General features: G+C 47.4%; 1 protein-coding gene across 2 annotated transcripts in view; it reads right to left on the bottom strand.

Annotated features, from left to right (window-relative positions):
* cachd1 (cache domain containing 1) overlaps positions 1 to 18,953 on the bottom strand; it is a 200,970-nt gene extending 182,017 nt beyond the window's left edge. For both annotated transcript variants that reach the window (XM_046300194.1, XM_046300195.1), the window contains exon 1: positions 18,441 to 18,953. In XM_046300194.1, the coding sequence (XP_046156150.1) occupies positions 18,441 to 18,692 (252 nt within the window). In that variant the 5' untranslated portion in view covers positions 18,693 to 18,953. The remainder of the gene's footprint in view (positions 1 to 18,440) is intronic.
* Between the last annotated feature and the right edge of the window lie 1,079 nt (positions 18,954 to 20,032).

Raw genomic sequence — 20,032 nt, 5'->3', positions numbered from 1 at the left:
GAGACGGACAGGGGAAGGGAGGAGAGACGGACAGGGGAAGGGAGGAGAGACTGACAGGGGAAGGGAGGAGAGACGGACAGGGGAAGGGAGGAGAGACGGACAGGGGAAGGGAGGAGAGACGGACAGGGGAAGGGAGGAGAGACGGACAGGGGAAGGGAGGAGAGACGGACAGGGGAAGGGAAGGGAGGAGAGACGGACAGGGAAGGGAGGGGAGAGACGGACAGGGGAAGGGAAGGGAGAGACGGACAGGGGAAGGGAGGAGACGGACAGGGGAGACTGACAGGGGAAGGGAGGAGAGACGGAAGGGGGAAGGGAGGAGAGACGGACAGGGGGAGGGAGGAGAGACGGAAAGGGGGAGGAAGGACAGACAGACAGGGGGAGGAAGGAAGGAAGGACAGAGAAAGGAAGGACAGAGACAGAGGAAGGAAGAGACTGACAAGGGAAAGACAGAGGCAGAGAAAGGAAGGAAGGGCAGAGGACAGGGGAAGGAAGGACAGAGACAGGGAAAGGAAGTACAGAGAAAGGAAGGACAGCCAGACGGACAGAGGAAGGAAGGACGGAACAGAGGGAGGGAGAGAGAGAGAGAGAGAGGGAGAGAGGGAGAGAGGGAGAGAGGGAGAGAGGGAGAGAGGGAGAGAGGGAGAGAGGGAGAGAGAGAGAGAGACAGGGAACAGAGGGAGGGAGAGAGAGAGACAGGGAACAGAGGGAGGGAGAGAGAGACAGGGAACAGAGGGAGGGAGAGAGAGAGAGACAGGGAACAGAGGGAGAGAGAGAGAGAGAGACAGGGAACAGAGGGAGGGAGAGAGAGAGAGACAGGGAACAGAGGGAGGAGAGAGAGAGAGAGACAGGGAACAGAGGGAGGAGAGAGAGAGAGAGAGACAGGGAACAGAGGGAGAGAGAGAGAGACAGGGAACAGAGGGAGGGAGAGAGAGACAGGGAACAGAGGGAGGGAGAGAGAGAGACAGGGAACAGAGGGAGGGAGAGAGCAGGCCTGTTCTTCTATTCTGTTCATGCAGGAAACATATGACATCTAGTCTCATGTATGAATACTCCATATGGCTGTCCCTCACACTGCAATGAACCAAAACAGCAGGATAGAGACCTCATTAACAACACACACACTTCTCAGTCTACCTGCAATCCCACAGCTCCCCTCTCTCTCTGCTAATGTTCCTGTTGCATTACCAAGCAATCCAGATTGCTGTCTGCCAGGGACTGGGTCATGTTCTCTGATCTTAGAGACACTGATAGCCAAACACAGCTGCTGTGTGTGTGTGAGCGTCCTCTTCCCTATCACACTCAAGGCCCCAACACTACTCTGTCTGCCAATTAGTGTGATCTTTTTTCACTCTCCTTTCTAAAAAAAGAAAAGCCACCATCCCGCCTTTCATCTGATCAACAACCTTGTGCTGCAGCGAGACGAGGGGTCAGTTCAGACATCAGCCATGGTCACTTCCTGATTCATCTCCACAACCAGTGATCCGACGGAGAATGCAGTCCAGGGCCTCACACAATTAGTGAGAGAGTAATACAAAGGGTTAGAGAGGGGCAGAGCGAGAGAGAGGAAGATGTTGGGGAGAGAGAGAGAGAGAGAGAGAGGAAGATGTTGGGGAGAGAGAGAGAGAGAGAGAGGAAGATGTTGGGGAGAGAGAGAGAGAGAGAGGAAGATGTTGGGGAGAGAGAGAGAGAGAGAGGAAGATGTTGGGAAGATGTTGGGGGAGAGAGAGAGAGAGGAAGATGTTGGGGAGAGAGAGAGAGAGAGAGGAAGATGTTGGGGAGAGAGAGAGAGAGAGGAAGATGTTGGGGAGAGAGAGAGAGAGAGGAAGATGTTGGGGAGAGAGAGAGAGAGAAAGATGTTGGGGAGAGAGAGAGAGAGAGGAAAGATGTTGGGGAGAGAGAGAGAGAGAGAGAAGATGTTGGAGAGAGAGAGAGAGAAAGATGGAGAGAGAGAGAGAGAGAGAAGATGTTGGGGAGAGAGAGAGAGAGAAAGATGTTGGGGAGAGAGAGAGAGAGAGAGAGAGAGAAAGATGTTGGGGAGAGAGAGAGAGAGAGAAGAGAGAGAGAGAGAGAGAGAGAGAGAGAGAGAGAAAGATGTTGGAGAGAGAGAGAGAGAAAGATGTTGGGGAGAGAGAGAGAGAGAGAGAAAGATGTTGGGGAGAGAGAGAGAGAGAAAGATGTTGGAGAGAGAGAGAGAGAGAGAGAGAGAGAAAGATGTTGGGGAGAGAGAGAGAGAGAAAGAGAGAAAGAGAGAGAGAGAGAGAGAGAGAGAAGATGAGAGAGAGAGAGAGAGAGAGAGAGAGAGAGATGTTGGGGAGAGAGAGAGAGAGAGAGAAAGATGTTGGGGAGAGAGAGAGAGAGAGAGAGAGGAAGATGTTGGGGAGAGAGAGAGAGAGAAGAGGAAGATGTTGTTGAGAGAGAGAGAGAGAGAGAGGAAGATGTTGGAGAGAGAGAGAGAGAGAAGATGTTGAGAGAGAGAGAGAGAGAGAAAGATGTTGGGGAGAGAGAGAGAGAGAGAAAGATGTTGGGGAGAGAGAGAGAGAGAAGATGTTGGGGGGAGAGAGAGAGAGAGAGAAGATGTTGGGGAGAGAGAGAGAGAGAGAAGAGAGAGAGAGAGAAAGATGTTGGGGAGAGAGAGAGAGAGAGAGAGAGAGAAAGATGTTGGGGAGAGAGATGAGAGAGAAGAGAGAGAGAAAGATGTTGGGGAGAGAGAGAGAGAGAGAGAGATGAGAGAGAGAGAGAGTTGGGAGAGAGAGAGAGAGAGAGAGAAGATGTTGGGGAGAGAGAGAGAGAGAGAGAGGAAGATGTTGGAGAGAGAGAGAGAGAGAGAGGAAGATGTTGGAGAGAGAGAGAGAGAGAGGAAGATGTTGGAGAGAGAGAGAGAGAGAGAGAGAGAGAGAGAGAGATGTTGGGGAGAGAGAGAGAGAGAGAAAGATGTTGGGGGAGAGAGAGAGAGAGAGAGGAAGATGTTGGGGAGAGAGAGAGAGAGAGAGAGAGAGAGAGAGAGAGATGTTGGGGAGAGAGAGAGAGAGAGAGAAAGATGTTGGGGAGAGAGAGAGAGAGAGAGGAAGATGTTGGGGAGAGAGAGAGAGAGAAGATGTTGGGGGAGAGAGAGAGAGAGAGAAAGATGTTGGGGGAGAGAGAGAGAGAGAGAGAGGAAGATGTTGGGAGAGAGAGAGAGAGAGGAAGATGTTGGGGAGAGAGAGAGAGAGAGAAAGATGTTGGGGAGAGAGAGAGAGAGAGAGGAAGATGAGAGAGAGAGAGAGAGAGGAAGAGAGAGAGAGAGGAAGATGTTGGGAGAGAGTTGGGGAGAGAAGAGAGAGAGAGAGAGGAAGATGTTGGGGAGAGAGAGAGAGAGAGAGGAAGATGTTGAGAGAGAGAGAGAGAGAGAGGAAGATGTTGGGGGGAGGAGAGAGAGAGAGAGAAGAGAGAGAGAGAGAGAGAGAGAGAGAGAGAGAGAGAGAGAGAGAGAGAGAAGATGTTGGGAGAAGGAGAGAGAGAGGAAGATGTTGGGGAAGGAGAGAGAGAGGAAGATGTTGGGGAAGGAGAGAGAGAGGAAGATGTTGGGGAAGGAGAGAGAGAGGAAGATGTTGGGGAAGGAGAGAGAGAGGAAGATGTTGGGGAGGGAGAGAGAGAGGAAGATGTTGGGGAGGGAGAGAGAGAGGAAGATGTTGGGGAGTTGGGGAGAGAGAGAGAGGAAGATGTTGGGGAGGGAGAGAGAGAGAGGAAGATGTTGGGGAGGGAGAGAGAGAGAGGAAGATGTTGGGGAGAGAGAGAGGAAGATGTTGGGGGGGAGAGAGAGGAGAGGAAGATGTTGGGGAGAGAGAGAGGAAGATGTTGGGGAGAGAGAGAGAGAGAGGAAGATGTTGGAGAGAGAGAGAGAGAGAGAGGGGAAGATGAAGGGGGGAGAGAGAGAGAGAGGGGAAGATGTTGGGGAGAGAGAGAGGGGAAGATGTTGGGGAGAGAGAGAGGGGAAGATGTTGGGGAGAGAGAGGGGAAGATGTTGGGGAGAGAGAGGGGAAGATGTTGGGGGGAGAGAGAGAGAGGGAAGATGTTGGGGAGAGAGAGAGGGGAAGATGTTGGGGAGAGAGAGAGAGGAAGATGTTGGGGAGAGAGAGAGAGGAAGATGTTGGGGAGAGAGAGAGGGGAAGATGTTGGGGAGAGAGAGAGGGGAAGATGTTGGGGAGAGAGAGAGGGGAAGATGTTGGGGAGAGAGAGAGAGGAAGATGTTAGGGGGGGTAGTGTATCAGTTCCCTCCCAGTCAGGAACCTCTCCAGGACCTGTGAGACCAACTGAAACTGAAGACAAGCCCTCAGGCAGGAGAAAACAATATAGCCACAGAGACTTGTTCCTACTGGGGTTGAGCCATATTATGATGGTATCGGATATGGAAGATGAATGACAGTAATCGTCGACGGTGATGTAAGATGATGTGAAACCTATTCAACTTGACTGGGACCATGCAGTAAAGAGCTGACCGGGCAGCTCACAGCAGAGCCATGCCTCGTGGCAGCTCACAGCAGAGCCATGCCTCGTGGCAGCTCACAGCAGAGCCATGCCTCGTGGCAGCTCACAGCAGAGCCATGCCTCGTGGCAGCTCACAGCAGAGCCATGCCTCGTGGCAGCTCACAGCAGAGCCATGCCTCGTGGCAGCTCACAGCAGAGCCATGCCTCGTGGCAGCTCACAGCAGAGCCATGCCTCGTGGCAGCTCACAGCAGAGCCATGCCTCGTGGCAGCTCACAGCAGAGCCATGCCTCGTGGCAGCTCACAGCAGAGCCATGCCTCGTGGCCTACTCCTTTGTTGTAGCCTGCATAAACCAATTCACTAAATACGTTAGAAACTATTTACAGGATGCAGGAAAACAATGTAGACAGCGGCTCATAAGATCTTCACCAAAGCAGCCAGGCTACCCGCCTCTAACAGCCAGGCTACCCGCCTCTAACAGCCAGGCTACCCGCCTCTAACAGCCAGGCTACCCGCCTCTAACAGCCAGGCTACATGGCTTTCTCCCACGCTAGTTCACGATAAAACAAGTGTTTTTTTAATTACCTAAAAACGTCCTGGCCGTATGTACTTCCTACTAAGGGCTAAATAAAAAGTTAGCTGCAACTGAAACAATGCTTTGTCTGGAAAGAATGTAAATATTGTTTTTGAGCTAGTGTGCATATGCCCATTCCACCTCTTCTGCAATATTAGTAATGGAATTAAGACACTGAATAAAGCCTATCTAGAAATATACAACCACCGTCAAAACATCTTATATTGTCTACATCTTATATTGTCTACTTGTCTATAATCTACTTACATGAAATATTAGATTCCATGTAGCCCGGGGCAACAGATTGATATGACCTTACTGTGGTGGGGGATCAGGGACCTTTCCTGTTGCTGGATCAGCAGGCCTGTGTATGGAAGCCGAGAGGAAGAGGCGAAGTGAGAGGTTTCACTCTCGCCAAAATATGTCCAAAACAAGCCCAATGCGTTTCAATGGGCTTATATTAGACCTAAGCTTGTCGCCCGCCTTGGGGACGAAGACTCCCAGCAGAGGCATGAGCATCTCCTCATTATATACAGATTTCAGGTGGCAATAATGAGGTGCAGAAGAGGTGAATTTGGCACACCTGCACAATATTTAGATTCTGTACATACGGGCATGTGACTTCATTGTCTGGGGGTACATATGGGCCGGGAAGGCAGTAATGATGATAGTTACTCAACAGAACCACATTCTTTTGGAATGTACTGAAAATACAGTATTTTGAAACGATACGCTTGAAAAGCATGGTGGACGGCATGGTGGACGGCATGGTGGACGGCATGGTGGACGGCTGCTTCCTGAGTTTAAAGGAGAATGTCTCCTGTAAGCCCAGATTCTGGTTCGCCTACAATGTATAGAAGGTTCATAAGATTGCAAGACTGGGAAAAATTGTGAATTATTGAATAATTATCCAGTTCGTGCTCTGCAGCCGGGCTCTTCATGACTTTCAATCAGCCACACGACGCACAGCCAATGAGGCGGTCTTGATCGCCGGCACACACACCTCTTCTGTACCACAGCTCCAACTTAGAGGAACATGTGACTAAAAGAGATTTGGCTCCAAAATATATTTTGTCACGATTCCTTTTGCACCTCCTGTAGCATGCAAGCAAATTTTAATATCTAAAAAACAACCCGAGTTCCTATTAAATCAGACCAGTCAGCAGTTTATATATCAAGCCCTTTCTGGGTAACAACATTTTGACTGCACTGGGACTTTAACAATGGGTTTCTCTTTCAGGCCGTCATTGTAAATAAGAAACTGTTCTTAACAGACTTGCCTAGTTAAATAACTGATAAATATATGTAAAAGTATCTTTATTTTTCCTCCACTCACTTAGTCTCTCTGCTAGTGAGAGAAATCACACTTCACTGAAAGGTCCTTTTGTGATTTTCCTGTGGATAAGAATCATGAGCTTTCACTGTGAACACCTTTCCTTAGGCCTGACACTGAAAACACACACACACACACACACACACACACACACACACACACACACACACACACACACACACACACACCTCCTGTGTCATAACTACCAGGGAGAGAACTCTCCTCCATTCAGATGGAAACTACAACACCAGAGAACAAGTTCCATTCCCTGGAGGCTGACGTCCTACCAATTCATCTTCATCCACAAGTTCCTGTATAAATACAGCCAACAGGCCTTTATACATTCCACTGGCAATACTCTTCAAAGGTCAAGAACAATGTCTTGATGAAAAAGGTGAGAGTTATTTTATGAAAGCACTAGTCTATGCAACATTGCTAGTCTATGAGGACTTTGTTCTTCAGTGCAATGAGAAGTCTTTGTGTGACCTGGGTTAGCTTCTAGAGTGTCTGCCGTTATGAATGGCTCTGAGGATAGGAGTTAGACTAACTGAGCTGACCTCTAATGACCCCTGCACAGAGGGCCATGTGAGGGAGGTGGACTGATGAGGAGAACTCTTTTAGGATACGCCTTATTATTCATCCCCAGTCAAAGAGTGATGCTGGCAGCACACTGACCTCTCTGTGCCACACTGTGTATTGTTGTGTGGGGGTTTTGGTTAGTCCAGCAGAGCAAACCCCGGCCCAGTCCACTGCTTCGTCCCTTCCCCCCTTCATTCGTCCCCTCATTGGGAATGCAAAGCAGGAGAGAGAGGAGAAGAGGGGGCTCCCCTCATTGGGAATGCAAAGCAGGAGAGAGAGGAGAAGAGGGGGCTCCCCTCATTGGGAATGCAAAGCAGGAGAGAGAGGAGAAGAGGGGGCTCCCCTCATTGGGAATGCAAAGCAGGAGAGAGAGGAGAAGAGGGGGCTCCCCTCATTGGGAATGCAAAGCAGGAGAGAGAGGAGAAGAGGGGGCTCCCCTCATTGGGAATGCAAAGCAGGAGAGAGGAGAAGAGGGGGCTCCCCCCATTGGGAATGCAAAGCAGGAGAGAGAGGAGAAGAGGGGCTCCCCATTGGGAATGCAAAGCAGGAGAGAGAGGAGAAGAGGGGGCTCCCCTCATTGGGAATGCAAAGCAGGAGAGAGCAGGGAGAAGAGGAGGGGCTCCCCTCATTGGGAATGCAAAGCAGGAGAGAGAGGAGAAGATTGGGGACAGGAGAGAGAGGAGAAGAGGGGACTCCCCTCATTGGGAATGCAAAGCAGGAGAGAGAGGAGAAGAGGGGGCTCCCCTCATTGGGAATGCAAAGAAGGAGAGAGAAGAGGGGGATGGGGAGATCTCAGAAGATGAAGTGCCGGAGAAGTGGGAAGGGTAGCCAATGATTCCCTACATCCCTCAGCAGTCTGCCTCTACCTCTCCACAATGTCCCTTCCCCCTTCCTCTTTCTTCCCCAGGAGTTGAGTTCATCTTCGCCCAGTCCTTTGTGCAGAGTGAAGAGCAGGTGTGGAGGCCTTGCTGTCCTGGGCAGCCCTGCAGGGATCAACACATAAGGATCCCAGACACACACAGATCCTTTTCTTCAGGTGTCTGCGTGTGTTGAACTGATGAAATAAATGCCAGCTAATCACAGCTCCTGTTTAATAATAAAGCCATTTGAGAGGAAACTAAGGGCCATTGGTCTCTCATTGAGGAAGAGGGGCTTCAGACACTCAATTAACCAGTGAATAGCTAACTGGGTTTGACCATCTCTTGCTACTGGTCACACAACTTGCTGGAGACACTGGTCACCGAAGTCCACATAACCATCTTTGATGGTACTGATTAGAGGAGGGAACTTCAAGGAAGTGAGGAGGGAAAAAGCCCTTTCTAAGACTAAGGAGAAACAGAAATATAGCCCAATGTTTTTCTATTTAGATGAGATAGGCCTAGTTGCAGAGGAACTTCCCTCCTGATTGTTAACTCCAGCATGGCATCCAAGGGGTGGCCCTAACCTAGGGGCGGCCTTAACCCTAACCCAGGGGCTGCCCTAACCGTAACCCAGGGGCTGCCCTAACCGTAACCCAGGGGCTGGCCTTAACCCTAACCCAGGGCCGGCCTTAACCCTAACCCAGGGCCGGCCTTAACCCTAACCCAGGGCCGGCCTTAACCCTAACCCAGGGGCTGCCCTAACCCTAACCCAGGGGCTGCCCTAACCCTAACCCAGGGGCTGCCCTAACCCTAACCCAGGGGCTGCCCTAACCCTAACCCAGGGGCTGCCCTAACCCTAACCCAGGGGCTGCCCTAACCCTAACCCAGGGGCTGCCCTAACCCTAACCCAGGGGCTGCCCTAACCCTAACCCAGGGGCTGCCCTAACCCTAACCCAGGGGCTGCCCTAACCCTAACCCAGGGGCTGCCCTAACCCTAACCCAGGGGCTGCCTTAACCCTAACCCAGGGGCTGCCTTAACCCTAACCCAGGGGCTGCCCTAACCCTAACCCAGGGGCTGCCTTAACCCTAACCCAGGGGCTGCCTTAACCCTAACCCAGGGGCTGCCTTAACCCAGGGGCTGCCTTAACCCAGGGGCTGCCTTAACCCAGGGGCTGCCTTAACCCAGGGGCTGCCTTAACCCAGGGGCTGCCTTAACCCAGGGGCTGCCTTAACCCAGGGGCTGCCTTAACCCAGGGGCTGCCTTAACCCAGGGGCTGCCTTAACCCAGGGGCTGCCTTAACCCAGGGGCTGCCTTAACCCAGGGGCTGCCTTAACCCAGGGGCTGCCTTAACCCAGGGGCTGCCTTAACCCAGGGGCTGCCTTAACCCTAACCCAGGGGCGGCCCTAACCCTAACCCAGGGGCGGCCCTAACCCTAACCCAGGGGCGGCCCTAACCCTAACCCAGGGGCGGCCCTAACCCTAACCCAGGGGCGGCCCTAACCCAGGGGCTGCCTTAACCCTAACCCAGGGGCAGCCCTAACCCAGGAGCAGCCCTAACCCAGGCAAGGGGGAGGTGGTGTGGTGGGGTGCAGTACAGGGGGAGGTGGTGGGGTGCAGTACAGGGAGAGGTGGTATGGTGCAGTACAGGGGGAGGTGGTGTGGTGCAGTACAGGGGGAGGTGGTGTGGTGCAGTACAGGGGGAGGTGGTGTGGTGCAGTACAGGGGGAGGTGGTGTGGTGCAGTACAGGGGGAGGTGGTGTGGTGCAGAACAGGGGGAGGTGGTGTGGTGCAGAACAGGGGAGGTGGTGTGGTGCGGTGCAGGCCAGGGGGGTGGTGTGGTGCAGAACAGGGGAGGTGGTGTGGTGCAGAACAGGGGAGGTGGTGTGGTGCAGAACAGGGGAGGTGGTGTGGTGTGGTGCAGAACAGGGGGAGGTGGTGTGGTGGGGTGCAGAACAGGGGGAGGTGGTGTGGTGGGGTGCAGAACAGGGGGAGGTGGTGTGGTGGGGTGCAGAACAGGGGAGGTGGTGTGGTGGGGTGCAGAACAGGGGGAGGTGGTGTGGTGTGGTGCAGAACAGGGGGAGGTGGTGGGGTGGGGTGCAGAACAGGGGAGGTGGTGGGGTGGGGTGCAGAACAGGGGAGGTGGTGGGGTGGGGTGCAGAACAGGGGGAGGTGGTGTGGTGCAGAACAGGGGAGGTGGTGGGGTGTGATGCAGAACAGGGAGAGGTGGTGGGGTGTGATGCAGAACAGGGGGAGGTGGTGTGGTGCAGAACAGGGGAGGTGGTGTGGTGCAGGCCAGGGGGAGGTGGTGGGGTGTGGTGCAGAACAGGGGGAGGTGGTGCAGGCCAGGGGGAGGTGGTGTGGTGCAGGCCAGGGGGAGGTGGTGTGGTGCAGAGGTCAGGGGGAGGTGGTGGGGTGTGGTGCAGAACAGGGGGAGGTGGTGCAGGCCAGGGGGAGGTGGGTAAAGTCACTAAAAGGGATAAAACAAGAGGGCTTGAGTACATTATTGCCTGGAGCAAGGCCAGGAAAACCCAAGCAGCCCACATCTAATGGATATGTGGCCGTGGATAGATTCCTTCAGCATTGGAAGAGAGGGAGCATACTGCTCCAGAGCTGAGCTCGGCAAGCGGTACTGGAGCGCCAAGTCTAGGACCAAAATGCTCCTTAACAGTTTCTACCCCCAAGCCATAAGACTGCTGAACAATTGATCAAATGGCCACCCGGACTATTTACATTGACACCCCCCACCTTTGTTTTTACAAGTGATGCACCGATATGACATTTTTGGCAGATACCCAATATTTTTCTTGCCAAAAAAACGATACCGATAACCGATATTTAAAAATTGACAGGCCTTTTAAGCATTCTAGTACAGTTAAATAGTTAACACACACGGGCACAGTCTAAGGCACTGCATCTCAGTGCAAGAGTTGTCATTACAGTCCCTGGTTCGAATCCAGGCTGTATCACATCTGGCCGTAAGTGGGAGTCCCATACGGAGGCGCACAATTGGCCCAGCGTCGTCAGGGCCATTATTGTAAATAAGAATTTGTTCTTAACAGTCACGACTTCCGCCAAAGCCAGTCCCTCTCCTCTTTTGGGCGGCGTTTGACGGTCGACGTCACCGGCGATCCACTTTTCATTTTCCATTTGTTTTGTCTTTGTTTTAGACACCTGGTTTCAATTCCCCAATTACATGTTCATTATTTAACCCTCTGTTTTCCACATGGTTTTTGTGTGTGATTGTTTTATGTATGTTCGGTCCGTTATTGTGGGCTTGGTATTACGACATGTTATTGGAAATTTTGAGTAAAGTTACTTGTGTTACTCATCTCTGCTGTCCTGCGCCTGACTCCTCTGCACCAGCTACACCCAGACCACTACATTAAGTAGTAGTTACAATTAAGGGCACGCACACACACACACACACACACACACACACACACCAAAAATGTATTTTGTTGGCATTGACGTATGTCCCCATTACCAGTAGAACATAATCAAAACCTATTTCTTTCACTTACTTGTGCTGTTTGGTTGTTCATTTGTTCAGTCGTTTCATTCTCAACCAGGATTTCTATGGAACGCCGTCTGGGTCTTTGCGTGTCAAAAAAGATACACATCAAATAACACTATTTGACGTGTCAAATAAGCTTGTTGACCAATCAAGACCTGAATATGACTGCACATCACATAATAATTGAACGCGTTCATACCATTTTTTTGTAGTTATTACACATTGATTATGCTATCACTTGTATTTCATATGTAGCTACGATTCATCGATACGTATGCTATGATGCTGGTAAAGTTGTCTCGCGCACCTAGCGCTGGTCATTAAAAAAAATCTAGCTAGCTTATGGATGCAAACAATGATCTTCCTCAAAAACAGAGCAAAACGACATAATCAAGGTGTCATCATCTAAAATAACCTTAATTTATATTAAAACAGTTATTTGATTAATGGTGGTCGGATCCATCTATGTGAAGCTAGCCACAATAAGTGGACTGTCATACTTTTATTTTTATTTAATTTACATTTATTTTTTACCCCTTTTCTCCTTAATTTCATGGTATCCAATTGTTTTAGTAGCTACTATCTTGTCTCATCGCTACAACTCCCGTACGGTCTCGGGAGAGACGAAGGTTGAAAGTCATGCGTCCTCCGATACACAACCAAAACAAGCCGCACTGCTTCTTAACACAGCGCGCATCCAACCCGGAAGCCAGCCTCACCAATGTGACGGAGGAAACACCGTGCACCTAGCAACCTTGGTTAGTGTGCACTGCGCCCGGCCCGCCACAGGAGTCGCTGGTGTGCGATGAGACAAGGATATCCCTACCGGCCAAACCCTCCCTAACCCGGACAACGCTAGGACAATTATGTGTCGCCCCACGAACCTCCCGGTCGCGACCGGTTACGACAGAGGCTGGGCGCGAACCCAGAGTCTCTGATGGCACAACTGGCGCTGCAATACAGTGCCCTTAACCACTGTGCCACCCAGGAGACCTCATACTTTTATTTTGAAGGCAAACTGCAAATTCCACCATTGTGCCTAATCCTTATTGTGGATAGCATCACAACACATAACCCGGTCCGGTCGAGCCTCACTAGCCAGATAAAGCTAGCTGGCTGTTTATAAGGTTAGCTTTGGGAAACAGGGTTAAGTAGCTGGCTAGCTATTTATTTTCATGAACTGAAGTTCAATTTCAATAGGCAACCAACAAGTGGCAACCTAGCTAATACTTACAAGGATTCCTAAATCATTGCAAAGAATAACGAAAATGACTGCAGTTTCTACTAGTCATTGTTTTCAGGCCAGTTGTATTGGTGCTAGCAAGGTACCAAGCTAAAGCTAGCTACTCCAGAAGTTGCGGTCAAACAAATTGTGCTTTATTACAAACGCGGTATGGTAAACACATTGTTCGTGCCAGGTGTTTGCAGACTTTTTTGTACAGCTTTGACAGTGCTACTGTATCTTTTTGGACACACAAACACCCAAACAGAGTTCCATAGTATGTATGTCGTGAAGTTAATAGAAGTGACGCTACTACTGTGTAACTCCGGTAGTGCAACATGGATTCCATTATCGTGGCTTTAATGGATTTCGCCTGAGTTGTCTCGCTGAAATGTTCTTACTCTTTCAAAAGACTCGACTTGTTAACTACTCTTTCAAAAGACTCGACTTGTTGACTGCTCGATCTACACAGTAGACATTGTGGGCTAGGTTATGAACGCTGTGTTGCACGTGTAGTGCTACATTTTACATGGCATCATTATGTCGTGTACCTACGTTATATAGGTATGCAATGTAGCTTTGACATCTGTTTTTAACATTTGGCATTTTTTTATCTAATATCGGCCGATTCCGATATGTTCACCGATATATCATGCATCCCTAGTTTTTACACTGCTGCTACTCGCTGTTTATTATCTATACATAGTCACTTTATCCCTACCTACATGTACAAATTACCTCAATTAACCTGTACCTCCACACATTGACTCAGTACACGAACCCCCTGTATATAGGCTCATTATTGTTATGTAATTTCTGTGTTACTTTTTGATCTTATTGTGGTTTTTTAAAAACTTTATTTAGTAAATATTTTCTTAACTTTATTTCTTGAACTGTATTGATGGTTAAGGGGTTGTAAGTAAGCATTTCACTGTAATATATTCGGTGATTTGATTTATTTCACTAGTTTTTTGTGGACAAGCCCAACATTTTTAACACATCTTAGTGTTCCAATAAGCAAACGAGGCTGCTTCCTGGTCCTAAAAACGACAGGGTCATTTCACTTCATTACGAATAGAGATAAAACAAATCTAAAGAAACTTTGTGGAATTGCAAAGTAAACTGCCTAAAAAAAATGTTAATAGGTGTGTGCATCAACTCAAACATGAATCAAAATAGAATTTGATGGAAGACCAACTTCTGTACAATGACAGTTCAGAACACAAAGCACAGAGTAATGGGATGCATGTGTGGTTCACTCTGAGAATACCTCAACATCTTTACTCCTAGACTCCTGGAACACCACATAATGTTCTAGAACCATTCCGGAACAGAAAAAAGAACATGACTTTAAAGAGGCCAGGTCAGTGAGAGTTCAGGCCTCAGAACAAAGAGTAGCAGCTCCTCATGTCAGAGAAACATGTGCTGGTGAGTGGTGGGAGAGAGTAGGCCTATAGCCAAGGGGCCAGGAGGGGGTTGATTTTTGATAACTTCGCTCAGAGTCCCACCACAGAGACCCAGCCACTCCAGAGAGCCCCTTTCCCCAGCCTCATCCCACCAGCAAGGCTAAGTGTGATGGATGGAGGTCTAGGGATGTTAACCGTCTGGCTGATTTCATAGAGATTTTCTTAATAGGGCTCCTCACCGTGAGAGATGGGTCCCACCTAGACACTGTCTGTGAAGAGACCAGAACCAAGGAGACACATTCGCCACAGGACCAGGCTACCGGTATGAGCTGCCGTTTTAGGGGGAATTTTCTACATCATCCACTACATTGCAATTTTGAAAAGAAATATGTCATAATTAGAAGCAATGTGTTTTTTCCTCAATAGAACATGTAGACACAGAGATAGGTTGTCCTAATAACTAGCAAAACACCAGGGCATCACATGTAAGCTAGATCTAGCACTGGCTCTGAGTCTGCTGGGTATTACAAGAGCACCATAGCCAATGCAGCACAGGCACTTTGAAGCTGCTCTGCAGAGGAACATCAGGAATTCAGATTGTATTATCCTCTCTAATAGGCTGCATTTTGACCACTAAGATAGGTGAAAAGAGAGGTGTGAAGAGAGGTGTAACCGAGCTTGTGTAGTCAGAAGTAAAACCACAACAAGAGCAGCCAGGGAGAGGGAAACAGTCTCATACCCTCGCAACAACTGTTGGACTTGGACAAGACCCAACCCTAAAGATCAGGACCTAAAGATTCTTTCCTGGGGGTACTTCACAGGTTCCGCACCCCCCACACATTTTTATCCATAATTATTCTATTAGGAGGCCTGGACGAGCCAACGCCAAAACAAACCACAAGCACCACAACCCCCTGCTTCCCCCTTCCTGTGATTATAGGAAGTAGCCCCACCTTTCAGATGGAGAATCAACATATTGATCAGGTGAAATAGAAGGCAAATACATGCTCTCTGTGAAAACTGTACTTACACAGAGAGTGACGAGCATCTGATTTCTCTCAGCTGCGGCTATGCGGTCTATAACGCAGTCCCTATGCTCTGCTTATTTGGCTAGGCCTAAATGTTAAAGGCTACATAGGCCTGGGTTGCTGTGTCTCAACAGTTGAGAAAATACAATAAAGACCATCAGTGTTTAACTACACTGCAAATTAGGGTAAAAATTATGCCTCTAAAATTAGAACAATTTCAACCTTTGAAGGTTGTTCTAAAAATGCTTTCCGGGCAGAGCTCTACAGTGCTACCATTTGGGTTACATATGCTCCTAAATATTTGACTGTGCTAAATGGAATTTTAACTCGGGACCACCAATGCCCCTTGTAAAATATATATATATATAAATATATATATATATATATATATATTTTGTAATTGCTGGCAATTCTTATCATTAATACCTAGAATATTTGAAATATATTAATGTGCTCCTACATTTTTCCACTTAGGAGCAGATGTAAGAAATGTCAGCGTAGAGGCCTGCTCACTCAGCACCAAAGCTCATCTCCTCTCCACAGAAGCACTTGATTATCCACGCATTACGTTACAAACGCGATTGAGAACATAGGGTTTGTCTGTGTAACCAGGCTCCCTTGATAATTGAATAAGTCACTGACAGAGTGTATCAATTTAACCCACTGACTCAAGAGACCATGACAGGGCAGTGGCACACATCATATTACAAATAAAACCAGATTTACACTTATTTACATGGGCAGAGGACAGACAATGTGAGGTTTGGTTGATTATAGAAAGACCAACAAAAATGGATGAAAATGTAATCCCGGCAAGAAACGTTATCATGCAAACAGGAATTATGACAAATGTATCTGTCTCTTTAAATTCATTGTGTATTACTTCCTCCAGTAAAATTCACTGTGGGATTGGGTCAGAGCACGTCAGTATAATCCCAGTATGGACACATTCTAGCTTTAGTAGTAGAGACGGTTCTTTTGTCTTCATATTATTAGTATTATTTTTGTAGTCATTTAGCAGACACTCTTATCCAGAGCAACTTACAGGAACAATTAGGGTTAAGTGCCTTGCTCAAGGGCACAGACAGATCGGTTTCTGTTTCGGATCCCAGGGCACCCTAGGTGACCATTCAGTTACTGGCCCAATGCTCTCAACCGCTAGGCTACTTCCATGGAGCAACAGGCCCTGCCTAGCACACATACCAGTGTTAGGGCAGGGAGATCAGCTGCCATAGCCACATCTCTACACTTATTTACATGGGCAGGTGACTGTTTAATCTGGATACAGTACGCCTAACTTTGTGGTCAAAGAGGTTTGACCAAACATATAGCTTCATATCAATGCAATGCCTGAATTAAATCAGCTAAAAGCCCAGCTACATTTTCACAGCTTGTAAAATAACATGAATCAACCTAGAATGTTGCAGTTTTACAGGAAAAATAAGCATTTTTTTTGCCACGAATGATTTTGTAAGATGAATCAGAAACCAACCGAAACCTCAGACTCAAACCAGAAGACTGATAAATATGGGCATTCATTAAAGTACACCCCAGCCAAGGCATGAATACTCAAAGAAATCAATGGCCAAAATAAGGTGGATAATAGTATCATGAGGTCAACACCAAGAGAGAGAAACTGAAAGGAAGAGAAAGAGAGACCAAGAATGAGCAAAGATGGGGGAAATCAAATCAAGCTTTATTTATAACGCACATTTCAGACATGGAATGCAACGCCCTTCACAGGAAAAAAAAAAAGACTCAATGTTCTTCACAGGAAAAAAAAGACTCAATGTTCTTCACAGGAAAAAAAGATCCCAATGTTCTTCACAGGAAAAAAAAAGATCTAATTTTAGTTTTATTTTACCTTTATTTAACTAGGCAAGTCAGTTAAGAACAAATTCTTATTTTCAATGATGGCCTAGGAACAGTGGGTTAACTGCCTGGTCAGGGGCAGAACAACAGATTTGTACCTTGTCAGCTAGGGGATTTGAACTTGCAACCTTCTGGTTGCTAGCCCAACACTAACCACTAGGCTACCCTGCCGCCCCATGGACACATTGGACGGCAATGTTCTTCACAGGAAAAAAAATATCCCAAAGGATCCCAATGTTCTTCACAGGAAAGAAAAGATCCCAATGTCCTTCACAGGAAAAAAAGATCCCAATGTCCTTCACAGGGAAAAAAAGATCCCAATGTCCTTCACAGGGGAAAAAAGATCCCAATGTCCTTCACATGGAAAAAAGATACCAATGTTCTTCACAGGAGAAAAAAAGACCCCAATATTCTTCACAGGAAATGAAAAGAGAAAGGAAACAAAGAAGGCCCCAGGGATCACAGCAGGCCTGAAAGCCAGGTCACAGTGGTAGGATGAAGGGTAGTGGGAAGATGAAACACCATTTGGACTGGGCCCCCTACTGATCATCACTGTGAGCCCTGCCTCTGAAGTGTGAAGCAACCCCCTTCCACCATCACTGCACTGTTCGCCATTTGTTGGCCATGGCCAGACCCCCCCTTTAAACTAGCACGACAAACAGTGTTCCGAAAATCAATCAGGACAATTAAAATATGATAATTGTGTGCATTTAGCGGTTTTCTACAATGTACCCACAAAGACAACAAAATGTCACCAATTCTGTAATCAATCATTTAAAATGTTCAGCTATTAGAAACAACCGAGATCATTGTGTACTATCCACATAGCACTAAGCCAAATTGTAAAATCATGGCAGATTTCTGTTTTCGTCAAAATAACAGCAAATAATTTCACCTAAAATAGGAGCAGTGGTGTAGTGAGAGGAGAGGAATGAAGTGCGTTTAGTTCTCCCCTCCCCATTCACACACTAATTGTGGTAATTCATAAATATAACATAAATCTGACACTATAAACGTTATAAATGTGACACCATAAAGCCTATATAAAAGGTCCTGAGAAAATAACGCTGAAATGCTGCAGGTAAAGTGTTATCATCAGATTAATTTATCCTCTAACATCCTTCCTCTATGACTCCTAGGTGATGCAGTTCCTGATAAAGTGTGACAACACACCAACTATCTCAAGGTGCTGTTAAAATATTCTAACCTGCTACGAAAAAGTAACTTCGGTATCGAAGTGCCTTGAAAATTGTGTTTCCCTTGTCACGCTGCAACATTTTGTCATCCGCATACGACTTCAAAGAGCGCCTTTCAAGAATGGCAAATATATAACGTGAATAGCTACAGAGAACGTGGTGGTTGTAATTGATGTAGCTAGTTTAATAGAACATTTGTTACATTTCTGACCACAAAGTTACACTAGTACAGAACTGCAACAATGTGGCATAATTAGTAGCTGTAGCTAGTGATTGTAGATTGCGACATAACCAATTCATGATACAAGTCAATGCGCAAGTAGATAATACGTCAAAAATAATAATTGTGTCGAATGTTAAAATCGAAACAGAATATTTGAACAGTTTTGTTACCTGCATGTTGAAGACTCCAAGCTCCTGCGAGGACAGTTTTTTCATTTGTACGGCTAAAACTTGTGCCTCCTCCAAGATCGAGAACTCCGTTTCGGCACCACAAACCCCACAACATAGAAGCGACATGACTGCCATACAGCTCCAAGAAACCGCCATGAAGTCATACCAGTGGAGTCTCGACTGCTTACTCCAATTCGTGTATGGAATTTGTGTTAAAATCACGGATCCTTCTCCCCCTACCCGCCTCGCCATGGTGGCTGGGGTAGTTGAATAGTAAACAGGGAATTCGCTTTGCAGCCCTTGGGGGAAAACTTCAAGGGAACAACTTCGCAACGTCGTCGCTAAACCTGGACCTCCTTTCAAGACAAACTCCCTCGATATTAAACGGAGACATCAATGCATATTCGGGAATCATTGAAGGCAGGAAAATCAAATCCGTGAAAGCACCTATGGCTGTTTTTTTTGTTATCCTGCTCACCCCGCACCAACTCCAGCAAAGTGTGAGCCGGAGAATCACAATGGGGGTGAAAGTAGGAGGAGCGGGAGAAAAACCACGGCATGGAGCTTGAGGTGGGAATGGATTGGGATTTTATTTGGAGAACAATCTTACATTACAACAAGTGGATGCTGCTGAGGGTAGGACGGCTCATAATAATGCCTGTAATGGTATCAAACAAGTGGTTTCCATGTGGTTGATGCCATTTCATTGACTTCATTCCAGCCATTATTATGAGCCGTCCTCCCCTCAGCAGTCTCCACTGACAACAACTAGGCTACTGTAAAACAATATGCTCAACAGATGCTCTGCAAATAGTTACTATAGGCTACATCAGCTAAAGCAACATATGCCTAGTATTTTATATAGTCATCAAACACTGGGGATTGCAGTTTTTATTACATTTCATCAAGCAAATAGAAATCACATAATGTAAAGCACTTTCTTTCAACAATGGTGATAATGAAAAATCACATGTAGCTTTAAAACGTAGGCCAAGTGGTTATCCTGGCCATATGCTAGAACAGCACCATCCACAACTGCAGGGCTCTCCAGAGGGCGCCCTTACAAAAAAAGATTGCCGTTTTGAAACTGCAGCCGACTGAGGTATTTTGGACACAGTAATTACAGTATAACTGCAGGTACACTGCAAAATTACTGCAGTAAATCTCTAATTGCAGTTATACTTCAGTGTACTGTAGTTATACTGCCCTCTGACTGCAATCTTTTTTTGTAAGGGCGGTGCGGTCAGCCCAACGCATCACCAGGGGCACACTGCTTGTAAGGGCGGTGCGGCACCTTAGAGACTGCTGCCCTATGTACATAGTCCTTGAACACTGGCCACTTTAATAATACATACTGTTTTCACCACTTTATAAGTATATAATATATTCTAGTCATGGCTAATCCTATATAACTACTGCTGTACACACCTTTTCTATTAATATACTGTCTGTACACACCATAATATGTATATATATATATATTTATATTCCAGTCTCTGACATTGCTCGCTTACAACATTTCTTAATGTCTTTATATTTTTCAGAATTATGTGTGTATTGTTTTTATTTATCTTAATGCATTTTACATTTAC

The sequence above is a fragment of the Oncorhynchus gorbuscha genome, linkage group LG15 (assembly GCF_021184085.1).
Source record: "Oncorhynchus gorbuscha isolate QuinsamMale2020 ecotype Even-year linkage group LG15, OgorEven_v1.0, whole genome shotgun sequence".
NCBI classification, from domain to species: domain Eukaryota; kingdom Metazoa; phylum Chordata; class Actinopteri; order Salmoniformes; family Salmonidae; genus Oncorhynchus; species Oncorhynchus gorbuscha.
This window is presented reverse-complemented; position numbering and strand designations above follow the sequence as displayed.